The sequence below is a fragment of the Emydura macquarii genome, unplaced genomic scaffold (genome assembly GCF_026122565.2).
Source record: "Emydura macquarii macquarii isolate MOO-44397 ecotype Brisbane River unplaced genomic scaffold, CSIRO-AGI_Emac_v2 contig_1644, whole genome shotgun sequence".
NCBI lineage: Eukaryota > Metazoa > Chordata > Testudines > Chelidae > Emydura > Emydura macquarii.
In genome coordinates, this window is record NW_027131781.1 from 23,688,663 (window position 1) to 23,708,179 (window position 19,517).

At 38.5% G+C, this 19,517-nt stretch overlaps 1 protein-coding gene across 3 annotated transcripts in view; it reads left to right on the forward strand.

The window, feature by feature from the left end:
- MYZAP (myocardial zonula adherens protein) overlaps positions 1–19,517 on the forward strand; it is a 66,327-nt gene that overhangs the window by 18,444 nt on the left and 28,366 nt on the right. For all 3 annotated transcript variants that reach the window (XM_067555931.1, XM_067555930.1, XM_067555932.1), the window contains exons 4-10: positions 2,785–2,877; positions 6,079–6,192; positions 7,116–7,268; positions 9,055–9,180; positions 10,144–10,272; positions 12,877–12,962; positions 13,904–14,009. In XM_067555931.1, coding sequence (XP_067412032.1) covers positions 2,785–2,877; positions 6,079–6,192; positions 7,116–7,268; positions 9,055–9,180; positions 10,144–10,272; positions 12,877–12,962; positions 13,904–14,009 — 807 coding nt within the window. The remainder of the gene's footprint in view (positions 1–2,784; positions 2,878–6,078; positions 6,193–7,115; positions 7,269–9,054; positions 9,181–10,143; positions 10,273–12,876; positions 12,963–13,903; positions 14,010–19,517) is intronic.

Consider the following 19,517-nt stretch of genomic DNA (forward strand, 5'->3'; position numbering starts at 1 on the left):
AGGAGTTGCCTAATAACTGGCTTCTTGTACAAATTTTACTGTACATATTAGTATCGGATAATAAGAGAAACTAATATTTCTGTAGGTAACTATAAGTAACAGCTCTCGTGAAACAGAAGTGTAAATTCAGTTGCTTTGGTAAGATTGGTGTCTGTGGTGCAGTCATGCAGGAGCCAAACATTTCACTTACTGATCTTAGACCCTCTAGGCTGAGTCAGTAATTCTGCTAATTAACACAGAGCAAATAATCCATCTTTCTCTCTTCACCACTTCCCCACCCATGAAAAGGGCCCAAGCATAATTTTTTCGGGCCCAGTACAGACTTGTAACACTGGCCCCCTCCCACACACGTAACACAATCCCTCATCCCATACATACAATCTCATGAGCCATGAAACATTTTTTCCTCATGGTAATAGGGGTTGCAGCCTGGGCCGGGCCGCCCAGGGTGTCCAGACCCCGGTAAAGTGTACCCTTCTTCCCTCCCCCTCCCCCCCCTTGTGGGAGCCCTGCCTATGCAGCCAGTTTGTGAAAGCTGGTCAATGCAGATGATACTATACTGATTCAAGCACAAGAGATCAGTGCTGAGAATCACTGTGGGAAGGATTGCTGTGAGTCAGGCTAACAATTTAAGGGGCTGTAATAATGTTGATTCCTAATATCAGCTTATGTTTGCTTACAGGCATTTGCAGGCTGTTTCTTCTCATGGTAACAACCATTTTCTAAGGATTAAGGATTACTGATTTCTTCTACCAAGTGACTTCTCTTAGTAGAGGAAACTTGCCCTCTTTCTAAATATTCTGGGCACAGTTCACCATTGACCTGCCCCTTGCATAGTCATTTACACCAGTGAAAAGCAGGTGTTAAATGCTCTTATTCTGACTGGTGTAAATGACCACTAATGGTGCAGGACAGGGGCACATCCGGCCTTCAGCAGAACCTTTCTCCCATGCTGGGCTTTGCCTCATACAAACGAGCACAGCTGATCTGTTATCAGCCTACTACTTCCTTAGTATTTAGAGGCTACAATGATGGGAACCAGAATGGAGGTGGTATTTGTATTACAGGAGTGCCTACGTGCTCCAGCCATGGGTCCAACTCTGTTGTGCCAAGTATGGTACAAACACGGAACAGAGACAGATGCTGCCCCAAAAAGCTTTGACTGGAGAATTATAGAGCTTGTCTTTGGATTTGCTGGGTTGGCTTGGTTTGCCCTAGCACTATCGTTGTCATGGGCTTCTCCCTCCCCCCCCCCCCCCCCACACACACACAGTATGCTCACTGATGTGTTCTTTTTAAAACTTCAGATGCCACCCCTACCAATGGTCATTTTGAGGTGCCCACTGAAATGTGATCCTAAATAAATGCACAGTTGTTATTTGGAACAATGCCTAGGTCCAAACAACGATTCTTGTGTAGTGTGTCCTCCCATCACAAGGATGGCAGTGGTGGTGTTCTCCAAACCGATTCTGAAAACCAGTGGCAGGGACATGTCATATGTATGTAGCAAGCTTCCTTGACAGCAAAATGTCTGATTGGGCTTCTCCAGTGTGTTAATCCGTTATGATATGGCTTGTTAGTCCAGTTCTGAGATGAATACAATGAGCTGACAAGAACAAGATATCAGGCTTTGATTGTGGCAGTGCTATGTATAGGGGTTGGGGAGAGGTGTGACCCCCACCTCCCACTCCATGTAAAGCTGCATTCAACTAAGCCAATGCATAAGCTTCACCTCCCCCACTCCCCAGATGACTTGCATCTTAGCAGCACAGCAAGGTATTAAATCAAAGTCTGTCTTTGCCAGATACATGCATATAAGGTAGTGTTTAACATTTAAGTTTAAAATAGACCTAAAAATAATGGGCTAAATCATAGCTCTCCTGGCAGGTGCACTAGTGGGGAGAGAGTGTAGTGGGGAATGACTCCTGAATGCTTCCTTGAGAACAAGGAATGGTGGTAGGGGAAGGAGAGAGAGAGCTCCCAGTGCTTTCAGCTGTGCACATTCCGAAGGGGGGATGATTACATGGTTTGGGGCATGGCCCTGTGCCTTTTCCTAGTGCAGCACTAGCAAACACCCTTTTCTAAGACTGCACCCCCTAAAGCCCCTGAAATATTACATACATATGAATGCAGCCCCCTTTTAGCGCCTCCTGACCTGACTCCAGCTGTGCATAGGCCTAACTAAGCCCACTGTTTTACTGTACCTTAATGAGACTGGTAGGAAAGCATATGACTGAATGAAAAGGGTGACCTCCATGTTCCCGAAAGATAGCGTGTAAGTCAACATTCTTACTTAGTTGTGTCCTTTGTAAATACTAGTTAACCTTGAGCTAGAAAGTTGATTCTGTTCCTGTTTGATTAGCCTAGCAAACTTGTTTCCAGTGTTGTTAAATGTATAGGAAATAACAGTTTATACCTGCAATTATTTTTATTAAGTTTTTAATCTTTATATTAAAATCAAGTTGGTGAATAGCCTATTTTTTGGAATCTAGTGATGGAATTATGGGTCTAAATTGGTGCAAAAGACTGTTTATACAGAGATTTGGCTTAAAAAGTCAAATGAACAGTCAGCTATTATACCATGGTATCTAATATACTTCAATATTTCTCTGGTATAAATATCGCAGTGGGCAGTATTTCACAGTCACAGTGGGCAGTATTTGGGCAGTGGGCAGTATTTGGCTTAGCAGTGGTCTTGGTCTTTTGAACACATCGTCTGGTTTCTAATCTAAACTATTTTGATAGTAAAGGCTGAATAACAAATGCTTATTTTTCTGACTACAGGTGAGAGCAACTTTGGAAAAAGTAAGAGAGAAAATGTACGGAGAATATAATGAAATGAAAAGGAAAATACAGCAACTTACAAATGAATTGACAGTAAGTTCATGTTTATTTGTAATGATGTCATAACAGATGAACCAAACAAGATTACCTATAAACATTTTTGGATGAAAGCGTACTGTGGGAAACAAATCATGTTTTAAAGCTATTTTTCATGTCTTTGGTACTTTGTATTTTTCAAACAAATGAAAAGAGGGCAGAGGTCTTTTCTGTCTGTAAAGGAGCGTTAGAGAGACAAGGTGGGTGAGGGTGATTCTTCTGTTGGTGAGAGACAGAAGCTTTTGAGCTTACGTAGAGCTCTTCTTCAGGTTTGGTCATATAAAAGAGCATGACAGACCAAACCCTATTACCAATGGTTTGTAAATAGAATATACTATGTTGCCTATATTATTATGTATGATAAATTTTTTAATACTGACTGGAAGATGGGGTTTATCATAGAAAGCAGTGTCCTATGTGCTGAAAAATTAACTGACTGGGTTATACAAGAATCTGTTGTTGTCTGTTGCTTGCAACTCAAGGATTCATTCCAACAAACTAAATTCCAGCCTTTGTAACTTACTCCATTCTTGAAATATATTTGCTTGCCCTAAAGGTGCTGCAGCTTCAGTTCTCGGCTGAAGCTCTCCATGTTAGCTCATAGTGACCCACTGCACTCCAGCAATAATAGTGACAGGTGTCTGGGAAAAAAATGTTCCTTTGTTTTGGTTTTGGTTTTGTTCCTCACACTCACTCTGATTTGTTCTTACCTCAGTCCATACAAACTGAGTTCTTTAGTTAAAAAAAACCTGGTTGATTAAAAAATTAGGTTATAGATGTTAGTTGCAACCTTGTTTCTATGGCATTGATTCCAAAAAGCCTTGCTAATAAGGATAGCACTTAAGCCTGTGCTTAACTTTGTCAGTGGGACTTAACCATATGCTCTAGTGCTATCCTGATGGGCCTTTAGCTTCTGTGAGTCCTTATCTTAGAGTGTGCATAATGATCTCTGTAGGTTTGAAAGCAGACTTAAAAAATTAAAAAATCATTATTCTTTAGCACATTGTTGGACCCCTTCCTGATACCTGGATTTGTCTGACAGTATGAATACATGTTTCTGTCACTTAATCTTTTTTCCATCAATTTTTGTTTCCTGTAGCGTGGACACTGAGCCCAAAAAGTAGTCAAAGATCAGAGAACTGTGCCCCAAGTGCTGCCATAAGGGCTAAACTAGATCCTCTTGAAGCCAATAGGAGTTTTTATTTTGACCTCAAAGAGATCAGGATGTAGCCTGCAATATGGGAGGAACGTAAATGTCTCTAGGATCTATTATGGGATGAATGTATTTATTTACTTGGGCTTTTACAATAATATAAAGGGCTGTCCAAGGCCCCCTTAGTACTCACCATTTTTGTCTTTGTGAAGCATGCCAGATGTGCTATGGAATTCCATCTACCCTGTGTTGAGCTTCCCCCTTCTAGGTAATGGTTATGGGATCATTTCTCATGTAATGGCTCGCTTGTCAATAGATCACAAGGTCATACATTGGTAGTTAGTAGAGCAGTAGTATGTAGCTCTTTCTAGGTCATGCGTCCCAAGATCAGTCAAATGAATTGTTTGGCCTTTCAAGGGATTTACATATTGATAGTTAAGTGCATAGTCCAATGTCTCTTCAATATTTCCTTCTGGGTGTTTAACCACCACCTCACGTTCCCCAGATTGAGCTTCTTATCCCCACACCTCCTTTTCTCCCTGTCTTATCTGTTGCTTTTGCCAGCCCCACCGTCTTCCCAATCACCCAGGCTCTCATACTTGGCAGCATTTTAGAATCCTTTTATTTCTGCTCCCATCACCTCTGGGCCCTTGCTAAATACTCTCGCTCTCTATCATCTCCAAAACCTGCCCCTCACATTTATCTCTGTTGCTAAAACTCTTGCCTGGGCACGTCCAATATCCTGCCCTTCCTCACTGAACCCTTCTTCTAGGTCCTCCCCATCTCACCTGTCTTCTGCAGTCTGTCCAAAGCAGTCTTTCTCTGGTCACTTTTTACATGTGCACACACAATCTACAAAGTGAGCCGTGAACACTGGCTTCTCCTATACACTCTGGCCCAATTGGTGCATGGCGTGGCTAGTAAACACTAATTGTTAAATGTTTATGAAGGTTGGTCCACAGTGCTTGTGTATTTTATCTAGAAATAGATCTTGTTTGTTTGTGTGCATGGTAAGGTTAGACTTGGGTTCTTAATCATCGATACTGTTTGGTCTGCTGTACCTTTCCTTGTTTTCTTACCCATGGTTGTCTTATCTTTTCTTCTATATGTCACATTTATTTGACAAGTACAAACACAGTAAATATTTGCATTGGCGCCTCCCCCACTGCTCACTTTCACATTCAAGCTCATGCTTCTTTTCTTCAAAGCTTTCCACTTGCTTCCCTGCATTCCTGATCTCATCTCCTGCTACACCATGTTATGCTGCCTGCACTCCACCCAAGACTCTCTCTAAACTGCTCCATTTTTTTCTTTCACCCACTCCTGTGTGTCCTCTTGCATTCCACCCCATGTGCCTAAAGCAGCTTTCCCATAAATAGCTGCCCAGGGTCCTCCCACTCCTCGCTGTTCAATTGTGCACTGATCTTTCTTGGAGAACCTCACAGCAGTTTCTAGAGACACACAATGTTTTTTTATGAACCAAAACCTTTTCTTTTCTTTTCTTAAACTTGAAAAATTAAAAAATATGCAAAGTACAACTTTAAGGTGAGACAAACTCTGTAGGAGTTCTTACTGGGGAAAACGTGCCTCTGTACACAGGGTCAGCACAAGGCCTATGCACCCTTTGTGCAACACCAAAAAGGGGTGCATGCCCTCTGAACAAGGATGAATTTCTTCTACTGAACTTAGATAGAGGAAAGTTCTCTTTTCATGGCCACAAGAGTGAGAACCCGAGTCCTTGCTGTGGTTCATGTGCTTGATGGTGCACATAGTGAGAAGACACTGAAAAACTGCTCCTCTCTCTCCTCATAGCTTGCTTCCAAGGCCAAAATTAAAGCTTTTTAAAATGAAGATTTTGTTAATGAAGTGGAAGGATTTCTAATAGAGAAAAGTTTACCAAAAGATTCAAACTCATCTTAATCTCGTTGTTTTTAACCTGTTGTGTCTCCAGTGTTAAGATGGTGGCAGTTATCATCCTTTTGAAAGAATTTGCAAATTTGAGGATCATTATTTATTTATTTATATATTTTTCTTAATCTGTTCAGGTGACAAATGCTGAAAAGGAATCCTTGGGGAGCCACATGCAAGTGCAGGCTGCAGCCTTGGACAGCTTCAGTGAAATGAACAGCTCCTTGACATCGGCATCAATTGAGTTGCAGGTAGGCTGTTAATAGCTCTATCACAGCAGAAAGCCTGATCCATCAGACACCTAGACTCCCTTTTGTGCCCTCAGTTGAACAGTGTTCATGGGGGCGGATAACAGATACACATTCGGATCTTAACCATCAAATGTCACTATGAACATTTAAAACAGATAAATTATGAATTTTAAGAAAAATCCAGCAGTTTTGCTGGCTAAAAGGCTATACTGTAATATACAGCAAAGTGTTGTTTGACTCCATTGCAGTTGGTGAAGTCCCCTGACCTTTGCTAAATGGAAAATTAAGGTGAAGCTGAGTTTACAAACCAATGACGCATCACAAGATTTTGTCCCACTGTTGTTTTCTTTTGATGGAAATTTCAATTTTATTTTTAAAATTTTACAAACATTTTGTGGCCACTCCTGTAAACATACAAAGGTCATTTTTCTTGTTTAAAAAAATGTTTTCATCTTGGTACCCATCCCAACTAGCCTCCTTGACTCTTCTGTCTTCCTGGTCCCAGTTTTCTATTTCACACCTTAGTGTTTTCAGCATTATTAGCTTATAATTTGGCATTTGGAGAGGAAAAGAATGGGAAGAAAAATCCAAACATTGACTTCAGTTATATTCCTGTATAAAATGGAAGTGGTGTTTACATTGTAATGCATGCATGTCTCTTCCTGTTGGTCCTAGGACTCTAGGACTGCATTTTAATGAGCATGCTCCTAGGGAGAGATTTTTTTGGTAAAGCTAATAATTGGAAGCCATAATTTTAAAGGGCCAAAGCTATAAACTATATAAATACTGTATCAACAAACCAGTAAACTCTAAACTATTTTAAACTCTTGCAGAAAACCTCTTATGGTAGTTTGGTTGAATTGTGATTTTTTTTTTTAAATTGTGTATTTCATTGTATGGGTTTTTTTTTTTTTCTTTTTTAGAAAGCTTTAGTGGATGTTAGTTTGGAGAACACAGATATAAGAGATCAAATAAGGAATTTAAAACACACACATGAGCAGTCCATGGAAAAACTGAAAGAAAAGCAAAAACAACTGGAAACGGCTCAAGTTGAAAATCAGCTACTGAAACTAAAGGTACAGTATGTAAAGTCCCCTTATTCATGTTGTACTTTAAGGACATTTCTGAGGCAATAAGATTAATTGCTTGGAAAAAGAGATTTGCCCAAATTTGTGTAGAATCCTTCACCAGTCCATGCATGGAGTGTTATTGACTCAAATGGTTTTTCACCTTCCCTGCAAAAAACTGACAGTATTAATATTGCAACTGATAGTGAAGAAACAAAGATAGCAACAAGCTTAGTAACCTGATGTTATTGAAAGATTGAGTATCTTACAAAGGTGTCATTGGCATTTGAGAAGCCAGCCTATTAAGATGGTCAGTCATCAGAACATATTTCTGTAATTAACGGAGTTTTCTTTTATTAAAAAAAAAAAAAAAAAAAATCTTAAAGCTGAAACTGTTTCGCAGCCAGTACTGTACCTTTCATAATTTTTCATCAAGAATCTGCTACGTTTTGTGCACATGTACTGTATTTATTGGGAAACAGAGATACCCAACAGCAAATTACCTGAAAGAGAAGTTTGTTGTGGGACAGGTTTTCAGATCAGCACAAGGGAATGAAACACAAGCTGGAGCTATCATAAGGGCCTCTTTTTTTTTTTTAATGAGACCAACTGTGTTGGATTTGGAAGCTTCCAGTAAATCATATCAGCGCATTTAACAGCATTTCAAGTAACTTGGAACAATCGTGCAGTATCAGAAATATTTTTAAAAATGCATTTAATCCCTTCCATGAAATCAGGTGACCACTGACTTACTGACATTTTAAATAAGTCAGAAACAAATGATTTTCTTGGGGCCTCTTGTATCCTGCATTGGTTCATAGCGATGGATGGCCCAGATCGATCACACCACGGAGGGAGGGTGCCAGCTTGCTAATGTCTTCTTCATGGTCCAATTTCCTTTCAACAATAGTTTTCCAAGGTTTGTGTGGAGTAGCTTTGTTGCTTGCACCTTGTGTGATCTGTATAAAATAAAGAGAAGGAAAAGATAATCAAAGGAAGAGAGCAGAAGAAAAGAAATCAGGATTTCAAAACAGAAATTTGTATTTTATCCTAATCTTGAGGACAGATGCTGTCCTGAACATGAAGTCAGGGAGAGCTGTGTGTGGTGCCTGAGGGCAGAATTAAGCCTGTAGTCCCCAATTCAGTGAAGCACTTAAGCATGCACTTAACTCTAAGCACATTGACATCAATGGAATGTGAGCATGTGCTAAAAGTTAGGTACATGCTAGCACAGTGGAAATTACTGGTTAAGTCATATGCAGACACATCCATAGAATCTGTGACTTTAATGGTGTCACTCCAGATTTGCAGCAGAGCAAGTCGGAGGAGAATCAAGTCCTAGGAAAGCTATTTTGTTTAGTTTAGTTTTATTTTGCTTTAATTTCAATCCACAACCCAAATGGGCTCAAACTGTAAATACTGAATCTAGATTCTGATCACTGCAAAATTCCTGGGCATTTAGGTATGGGTTTTGATTCAGGCCCATTTCTAATCTACACTAATGTAAAATTAGAGCATTTAAATTATTCTTCATGTGGGGCGCAAACTTCAAGCACGTGAGAGGGTGTTACGAGATAATTTAATAAAAAGTCAGGCCTGATTCTTAGTTACACTAAAGACACTTTATATCTGGCAGTGTCAAGGGGCCCGAATCCTGGCATAAATGTAACTTGCACCCATTTGAAAGGCCCCTTTACACTGCTAGAGTGCTGTAATATGGACTTGATGTAAATGGTATATTTTGTCAGTGCTGTAACTATCAGTGTCTAGTTCTCTCTTGTTCTCTCTTTTATAGGTGGAATGCTCTCAAGAAGCCAATGCTGATGTAATGAGAGAGATGACCAGAAGACTATACAGTCAGTATGAAGAAAAACTACAACAAGAAGAACAGAAACATCTAGTTGAGAAAGAAACTCTAATAGTACGTGCAGCCAGTCTGAGTGTTCTTCAGTTCAGTGTTTTGAAGTACAGTCCCCAAATTACATTGACAAATGTAACACTAGAAATGAAGTCTTACATTTATTTGCACCCCAGTTCCTTTTCCTTTCAAGCCTTGTCACAGAAACTTTTAAACTTTCATAGTCACTTGAGCTTTATAGCTGAAGAAAGAGGGCATCTAAACATAGTGGACAGTAAAAATAATTTAAATTTCAAAATTAAAATGAAAATGAAGTGGATGTTTTTCTGCTCCTGGGCCAAGAAAATGCAAAGCACAAATCCTCTGACTTTAGTGAAATCTCAAGAGAGAAAAATTAATTTCAATAGAGAAATCCTGTGAGAACATTTCTTTTTTCTTACAAAAGCTTCCTGTGTCATGTTGTTTTGTATATTTCTGGCCAATAAACAACAAGGTTGTCTAACACCACTTTTGGACAGCCACAAAGACTGAAGTCAGTCTCTTCAGCCTTAATGTGATGCAGCTATAAATGCAGTTAAAAGTGACAGACTTTCATTACTTAAGCATACTGTTTGTGGGAATAGAACATTTTCTTCTCTCAGTACTGAGCATGTGTGTATCCAGTGAGAGGAGAACAAGTATGCATGTGGTGTGCAAACATTTTTTGTTTTTAACGTTTATTGTTGAGAAGTCTTACCATCCCATATTAAAAGTAATTCCACAATTTTGAGCACCCAGATTATCTGTGCCACAAAACTCATCTTTGGAGCTATAGCTAGATGTTTGTTTAGTTTGCAAACACAGTCTGCACACAGATTTATTGGTCTTACTGAGTCTACTTTACTTTAAAAAAACACAAACAAACAAACAAAAAAACACACCAACCCAAACAAACCCATTGTATAGCACAGAAATCAGCTCCTTATTTCTAGTTCATCTATTTTATTGATTGTTTGTGGATATCAACATAAATCTGTTTGTTCAAAGGAAGAAACAAATCGGCTGCTGAAGGCCATTGAGGAGGCAAATAAGAAGATGCAACTAACAGAGACAAGTATACAGGAAAAAGACCAGAGGATCGGAGAGTTGGATCGGCTCATTCAGCGCATGGAAGAGGTAACTTTCCCTGCTTACAGCATGTTAAAGTATAGGTGCCAGAAGTGCAAGAATTATATAGGAGTGCGCCTGTTTCTTTAGTCCCCTCCTAGTCAACATCCCTCTCTCCCAGTGGCCTGTACCCCACTCCTATCTTTTTCCTGTGAATAAAACCAAAAACCCTGTATTGCATCCATCCACACTCTTAGCATTTGAACTGCTAAGAGCACACCATGGCAAGATGGCACCTTTTGCCCACTCTGTTGTTTGTAGGAGCTGCTGTTACTTGCAAAAACTTTCTGGGCTGTTTTGGAGCTAAGACACTTTTATGGGGGTCAATCTTTATTTTGAAAGGACTGTTTAAAAAGCCACATTTTATTTCCTAAAAGCCTGTATACATTTTTCTGGATCCTTTCTGATACTTTAGTCATAAAATCTTTTAAATGTGCCGCTTATCTGGTTAGCAAGTGCGCACATATATTTATATATAAAATATAATTTTTATATAAATCCACCTGGAATAAAACCTATTGCTGTAATTAGTCTTATTGCACCTCGAGGTTCCTGCACGTCAGGATGAGACTTTTTAGTCTGAAGTCTTGAATTTCTTTTGAAATGTTGATTTCAAACTTTCTGTGAATGTAACAACCAACTACGTTTCCATGCACATAACTTATTTTTAGATTATCTTTCAAAATACTTTGACGGTGACCCTACATTTTCAGTTTTAATCTACTTCTGATCTGTAAAATGGTTCTTCCTTACTTCTCTGTACTCAGATATTGTCAAATGTGTCTCTCCTTGGCTCAAATACTGTCTAGCAAGCTGTAGCTTTGAGCATATTTTTACAATTGACTTGTAACTCCTTGAAAGCAGAAATGCTGCCAGACACTTATCTCTTGTGACGTTAGCAGTAGAACAAGTTGTAGCAGTTTTTCTGTCGTTTCCTTGTATCTCCTGCCCTGCCGCCTTCTACATTATGGACTTTGCTCCAGGGCGAAACTCATACTGTTTTTGAGATAATTGTTCTAATTTAAGTCTGGTAGTATTGCAGTACCTCTCCTCATACATTCAATTATTATCTGAACCTCATCTGTTGAAAGCCCCTTGATGTGTGAAACAGGTTTACTCCTCCAGTGTCTGATAATTACATTGAAATTGCCCTTAACTGTCTGAAATTGCCAGTGATTCCATTATATTCAGGTAATGGAGTATGCAATATTATTTGTTTAGTGCCTTCAGTGTGTTTGGCATTGTTCAGTATAGGAAATGAAGACAATCCCTGCCAAAGAACCTACGGTCTAAAAGACAGAAATGCAGAAGTAAAGACTCACTGGAAATCCTGAGTGATGACAAGAACTTAGGGTTTTGATTATTTTAATCCTAAAACATCATAAACCTCAATTCTTACAAGTTATATTCTTGTTGTGCTTTAGCTTCAGTTGAAATCTAACATCAGTGATTATTTTCTAATATACAAAAACAAACATGACCAGCCACGCTTGCTGGCTAGATGGCATTACTAACCCTGGTTTAAACTGTGTGTAGTATGTTGATATCCTCGTTGCCCAACTAACAAAAGCACATTGACTGGATTGTAACTATTTAAGTGGACTCTTCTCAGTTTTTAAGATCTAGCTGTGACGTGGTTTCATTTATTTTTACTTCTTATCAGTTAGCAGTAATGTTGGATAAATCACTTTGGGCCAGATGATAATGCCTTTACTCCACAAGCGGTCCCTCTGACTTTAGTGGAGCTATTCATAGTTCTAAGGTGGTATTTAATGAGTAAAGATGGTAGGAAATGCATCTGTACTTTAATTTAGTTCATTAATTTATGCAGGCAGCTCTGAACTCCTGCTGTTGTGCTTGAGTTGCTGTTAAAATATTTGGCTGATATTTAAGGCCCTGATGCTGCTCCCATTGATGTGAATGATAAAACTCCCAGTGGGGCAGGATCAGATCCTATGTTTGCATGGATCCTCGCTGCATTCAGGCTGGGTAACATTTGAAAAGTATGAGTATGGACGTTTTGGGAGGAAAAATAGGGAGACACCTCTTATCTCTGCCAAAATACATTGAATCAGGAGATCCTTTGGGAGGAACAACATCGAAAAGTTGATATTCATATAAATAATGATCATGTGGCTCATTTAATCTTGGCATTCAAGCCCTTAAATGTAATTATATCTTCAATCTGTAATAATTTTATAGGGATGGCATCCCTTTATGCATCAGAAAGATAACATTATTTGAGAATTTCATTTCAGCTCACAAGTCTTTATCCTTCAGAGTCACACCCACTCAATATAAAATACAAAATTGCAAGCAAAGCTGCTTGTTGATATTGGCAGACTGGACCTGAAAGCTGAAAATATTAATGCTATTTATCTTTGTGCTCAACTGAGAATTCAGGGTTCTCTTCATTCAAACTTTGATTTTTTCATTCTGTGTTTCTTGGCCATAGGAAATACTTGCTTCAATTGTAATGTAACTTATAATGAATCAGCCTTTGTTGTTGTTTAACATATTATGGACCTTTTAAATCACAATGAAATATACTTAATGTAGTATAAATGTAATAAATGTGAAGACGTGGGGAAATAATGTTTTCTTGTTGTTTAGGAACGCCACCAGCTACAAGAACAACTGGTACAACATGAAATCCAGATATCTGGAACAAAATCTCAAACCCACTCAGAGAGAGAGAGGTGAGTTTTTACTCCTTATTGCAATTTCTAGCATTGCTAAATGTTTTTCAAACTCGAATCTGAGTTATATTAATTTTGGTTGTAATATAATTTGGGAAGGAGTTATCCAGCTGAATATATTTGTCTTAATTTATTTTGCAATTTTCCTATATAAAATATCTTGCAGAAACTCATCCTTCTCAGATTTATCTGAGAGAGAAGTTGATTGCAGTGGTTATGGGTTAGTAGAGTACATTGCATTTCTGGAAAATATCTGTTTCTTAGGTCAATATAGTTTCATGCATATCTATGATGCTATTTTAAAATAGGTAGAAAAGACTAAAGCCTGACTCTTTTCAGAATTGTTGAGCTCCCAAAATCAAGCCAGTAGGATCTGTGCAATCAGTACCTTAATTACCTTTCTCTAGTATGTACATTCACAACAATTAAAAAGAAGCAATATCTGTACCACGTCCTATGTTGAACGGTAGGACAGCTCAGTGAGCACAGTCTGGTGAACTTTTAATTTTCTCCCTGGTGACATGGGTTTAATATCTACCACTTGGTGATGAAGTGAGGATTAATTAGGTAATGATTTGTAAGTGCTAAAACAAACAATAACACACATGCAGCTCTCCAGGGCTGAGTGCCTGGAAAACTCCAGATCATCATCCTATTTGGACAATTATCCTTTGCAAAACTTTTTTCTGAATGTTGGCAGCTCTGACTATATGCAAGGTAAAGGTGAGCTAAGTTGGGTGATGGCTGACAATGAATAATGACCAAACAGATAACCATAAAAATGTACTTTAGACAAATATAGGAAGTGGAATTTGGCTTATTTATTGAGGTCCCTTGATCTACTTTGGGGTTGTATTTTTTATTTTTTTGTTTGTTTGGATTTTTTTGTTTTCACTGCATGGCTTCCTACATAGTTACTTAGTTCTTATAACTTATGTCAGGTCACAACATCTGGAGGAGCTAGCAGCTAGTCTAAGAGAACGAATCAAACATCTGGATGACATGGTCCATTGCCAGCAAAAGAAAGTCAAACATATGGTTGAAGAGGTGAGCTCTAGCAAAAAAATATATTCCCTAAACATCTGCTTGGAGGGTTTTAACAATGTACATCATAAAGCTGAATACATAGCCCAGGAGAGAGCTCCCTTCTAAGTCCTTCTGCCCGTTCCACTACCAAAAGCTCTGCATGTTGTTTTCTGCTTTATTTAGCACGTTATCTTCTTACACCGTGACGCTTACTACATCTATAGCAGTTGAGTTATGCATTTGTATATTGCAAAGAAGCAAAAAGAAGTTAAAGCAGTTTATACCAGTGGTTCTCAGGCTATGGTCCGTGAACCAACAGTAGTTCTGGATCCCTTCTTGGTGGTCCACAGAGTGAAACTTCAGAATCAAGCAGTGAGTAATGGAGAAGTGATGCACACAAGTAGTTGGGGATGGGGATTTGGGTGAGTGAGTGGGTGAGGAAGTTGGCACCTTCTCTAAACAAGTCATCTGTGGAATGAAAAAGCTGAAGGACTGTTTGCTTTTAGGCGTGCATGCACACGCACGCACACACATGGCTGTGCAGAAGAAATGGCTTTAATCCACCTTTATGCTTCCTTAATCCTGGAGCCAGCTGGGGCTGGGTTGGTGTCCAATGGAAGGTAAAGCAGTCTTCTGTCTGAATTTTGTTCTAATTTACCAGCGGCCTGTGCCCCAATAGACTGTTCCAGCAGCCAGGGATCAGCTAGTGTCCCAGACAGGCCAGACTGGAAGGGTGTGAGATAGGGTTAGGGATGTTAAATTGGAATGACACACAGTAGCCAGATTGCAATAGTGTATTGAACCCAAATATTGTAGCTAGGGAGGACTTTGAAGATTCACCTTCACTTAGATTTGGACAAACATACAACATGGTGGAGAATGTATTATGGACACTGTTGCTGATCTGAATAGGAATTCCTCCCTTAATGCAGGATTGTGGAGTTACTGGTTTGCTATGGAAGTTCCTCTGTCCTGGTTTGTTTTCCTAGTTCCAAAAATGAGATAATCCATTTTAAAATTTTTTTACACTGCTGATAAAAATGTAATGCTTAATGTTGCTGCTGATCAGGAATTGACATACAGGGATTGCATAGGTTTTTGTATAGGGATGTTTTTTTGCCCATGTTCTTGGAAGGTTAGGCAGAAGTCAAGTCATAATTTTAAATGTCTGAACATTTTGTCACATCAAACCTAGAATTTTAAGATTTATATTTTGATATTACATTCAAAACTTTAAATAAATTAAAGACATAAATATGCAACAATAATATACATAATGCATATATATGTAAACACTGAATGTGGTGTGAGGATACTCGTGTGCTAAATTGTAGAGCAATGTGCTCATTTGCATTTATCATGCACCTTTGACTGTCTTACATGTGCTTTTCTCACTAATTCCTCTTTTTCTCGGATTACTTCTTCTAACATTCCAAACCTCTGAGCAGTTTAAAAAAGCTGTTGTTTTTTTAATACATGCTGCTAAGTAAAAGGGTCCCCTCCTTTCTTGAAATGTGGGTAGTGTTCAGTCCTTGAGCAGTGACAGGTGTAAGGTTTAATATTTCACAAGACTAGGTATGGAAGATTTTTGCCCTAGAAAGAGGAAATGTTTCCCTGTATAATGATCCTTGGTTGATTTCCATGCACCTATGATCATTTATACCAGCTGAGGGTATGCCCCGTAGCATTTGCTTCTAGCCTTGAGTCCCCTAACTAGAGCTGGTTCTGATGTAATTTTTCAAAAAAATTATTTGAAAAGTCAAAATTTTGACAAAATTGCAAACTTTGAAAAGTTTCAATCCACTCTAATCTTGAGATATTTGAGTTTAAAATCATGATGGTGTTAAATGTGGAAAAGGTATTTTAGGCCATTTTTACAGGTGTTTTAATTGTATTAGTTGTAATTTTCTTCTCCTGTAGTGTCCTATGTAATATTAAGGGAGCCTGGCTTTACAGGCAGAGGGATACAAAAGTGTGTAGCAACAAAATGAGTAGGCATAAGGGTACAAAAATAACTATTTTGGGTGTAAAATTTATGGCTTGGACTGTGTGCTTGACGGTGTAAAAGCTTTATTGCCACTTTTGCTTGGATGATCAATCTAACTCATGGCTTCATCCTCCACACATCAACCAACCACCCCAAACTTGTGTTAATAAAACCTGTATGCCACAGCATCTTATATAGGGTTCATTTTCTCCCTCTCCAGTGCTTGTTATTTAATTGATTTCTGGTGGAACAAATTCAGAATTATGACTAGAATTTAATTTCAATGTAGATAAGCAAATTAGCACACTGCAGATTCTTCTTTCACAAAACTACTAGAATATGTATCTCTTTATTCACGACATGCAGGGCGGCAGGCAAGATGATTCCAGCTATATGTGTGAAGAAACGCTAAATAGGATGGGCTAAACTTTGCTCTTTATTGCTAAATATGTACTAAATTGCATGGGAGCAACTTGTTAGTAATTTGCTTCAACATAGTTGAACCTCTAGTGAGTCAAGAAGAACAAATACGTTCTTTCCATATTGAGTGTCTTAGCAAAAGCCTACAAAAATATTGGATCAAATTCATTCCCAGTGTAACTTCATAAACTTCAGTAAAGTAATGTCAGGGTGAGTTTGTCTAGTTAGATCCTTATAACATAGAGGAATATAGTTATCTTGAAATACCTTTTAAAATCATTGCTAATACTTTTAAACAAGCTTTCTGCTCACATGTATAACTCAATCACTGTCATCATTCTAGAGAATAGAAAGTCATCTGACACCTACCAATTCATTTCTTGGCCCTTGTGCAAGTCTCCACTTAATTACTGCCTGGAATTGTTTTTTAAATTAGAGCAGGTGGGAAAATTAATAGTGTTGCAGCCATAAGGAATGTATAGTTTTCATTATTAAAATTACAGGAAACTATTGTCGCCTTCTGTTAATCAGTATCATCACGCACTTCATATGGCTCATTTTTAGTGGCATCTTCTTTTTCATTTCCTTTTATGGTGAACCAACTTTCTTTTCTTCCTTCTCCTTTTTCACTGTTAACAGGTTTTTGGCATTCCCAAGGCAGAGGTTTGTGGTTGGTCATCGCTCATCAGATCAGATAATGCCAAATACAAGATTGGGCCCTGAAATTACAATGAGCTCTGTGTGGGTAGATGGCTGTGCCCACATAGAGTTCCATTAAAGTCAGGGTTCTGTCTGTGCACATCTCAGAGCACAACTGGAGCTGTATCCCCCACTTTCTGCAGTTCATAATGGATTCTGCAGCAGATTGATGATCATACTGCAATGAATCTGGGAACCCTGTTTCCTTCACTGCATAAAGATATGGGTTAATTTATGCTTTTATAGGCATTCTGAAGTATTATATTTCAGGCTACATCTAAATCAGTCAGTCTGCTCTTTACACAAATGGTTGTATTTATTCAAAAGGCTAGAGTAAAGCATTCTTATATGATAGAAACTAGAGCTGCTGCAAAAAAGGAATTGCTTGTGCACCTCCTTTCAATACTTGATTTAGCTGAAGATAAAGCATAGTTGATGTTATGCTTTTTATGTCCGTTCTGAAATCGAAGCTTCAAAAAGAATTTGTTGAAATGAATTCATTGCACGCATACAAAATGGAAATGACTGTCTAGGAAGAAGTACTGTGGAAAGAGTTCTGGGGGTCATAGTGGACCACAAGCTAAATATGAGTCAGCAGTGTAATGCTGTTGCAAAAAAAGCTAACATGATTGTGGGATGTATTAGCAGGAGTGGTGTAAGTAAGACACGAGTAGTAATTCTTCCACTCTATTCCGCACTGATTAGGCCTCAACTGGAGTATTGTGTCCAGTTCTGGGTGCCACATTTCAGGGAAGATATGGACAAATTGGAGAAAGTCCAGAGAAGAGCAACAAAAATGATTAAAAGTCTAGAACACATGACCTATGAGGCAAGACTGAAAGAACTGAGTTTGTTTAGCCGGGAGAGGAGACGACTGAGAGGGGACATAACAGCTTTCAAGTACATAAAAGGTTGTTACAAGGAGGAGGGAGAAAAATTGTTGTTCATAACCTCTGTGGACAGGACAAGAAGCAATGGGCTTAAACTGCAGCACGGGAGGTTTAGGTTGGACATTAGGAAAAACTTCATAACTGTCAGGGTGGTTAATCATTGGTATACATTGCCTAAGGAGTTTGTGGAATCTCCATCATTGGAGATTTTTAAGAGCAGGTTAGACAAACACCTGTCACAGATGGTCTAGATATTACTTAGTACTGCCATGAGTGCAGGAGACTGGACTAGATGACCTCTCGAGGTCCCTTCCAGCCCTATGATTCTATGGTTGCATAGGCAAGTCAGTGCTGCTGACAGATGCTGAGTTGTCAGCACCAGAATTACTGCTTTTGGAAAGGTAGGGTTTTGAGGAAATCTGTACTTCTGGAAATGGCATCTATGAAGACAGTGGCACCACTGATTTGGAAATAAATTTAAATGATGGCAGACAGTAGCAAACATGCTTCATGTACCTCGTAAGTATGGGAGATTTCAGATCTCCAGTTAGGTAAGGTTCAGAAATTGTGTTCAACAGATTATACCCAGAACTTTCTTCTCTGTTAATCTTTTAAAATATTTAGGTAATGCAAAAGGAAATAGCTAGTAACTTGTGGAGGTAGAATTTGTTAAGGTATCTTATTAGTCATTATTGCAGTACATTCATGGCTTGTCTCTATTAAAAAAACAAAACTTCCTCCTACTGTTTATAAGGATATATTCATCTTATGAAGAATAACACCCATTTAAATAGTATCATTGAGAAAGAGTGACAAAATATTTTACGATTAGGAAATTACTTTATGTACTTTGGCATCATTGTGGCATGACTTTGAGAAAATAGGTTACTCTAGAAAACCCCAGAACAGAAATATGTTGTATGTAAATTAGATGGATAGTTGAAATATCAACAGTGCTTATATCAGGTGTTGAAGCAAACTATATTTTTTAACAAGAGGCTTTAATGTACAGAGTTAAGTGAGAAGTTTAGGTAAGCATTGCTTTACTACAGAATAAACTTCTATGAGTTACCTCTCAACCTGCCAACCCCCAAATGTTGATTTAAATGCTATGGGATTCATTCCTTCAGTGTAAATAACACTATAAACTCAGTTTTGATTATTTATTCTGATAGAAATAATTTTCAGCAATAAAAGTGAAGGAGCAACAAATCTGTGTGGCATATAGGTAGTCAGAGTGCTAAGATGAATGGTGTCCTTTAAAATGCGGGATAGTTGAGGTCTGAATTGCACAGCTTTATTACGACAATACTGCCATATCTCACCGATGTGTTGTGAGGATAAATGCATTAAAATTTGTGAGGTGCTCACTATGGTAATGGTAGGCATACAAGTGTTTTAAGATGGTACCACCCCAACTGAATGGTTAGATCCTAGAAGGCTGTACTACTTAGTCAGCCAGTGCCTCATCTCTGCCTGATCCAATTCCTATAGGCTCTAATACAGATCTGGTACCAAGTCCCCCAGAGTTGG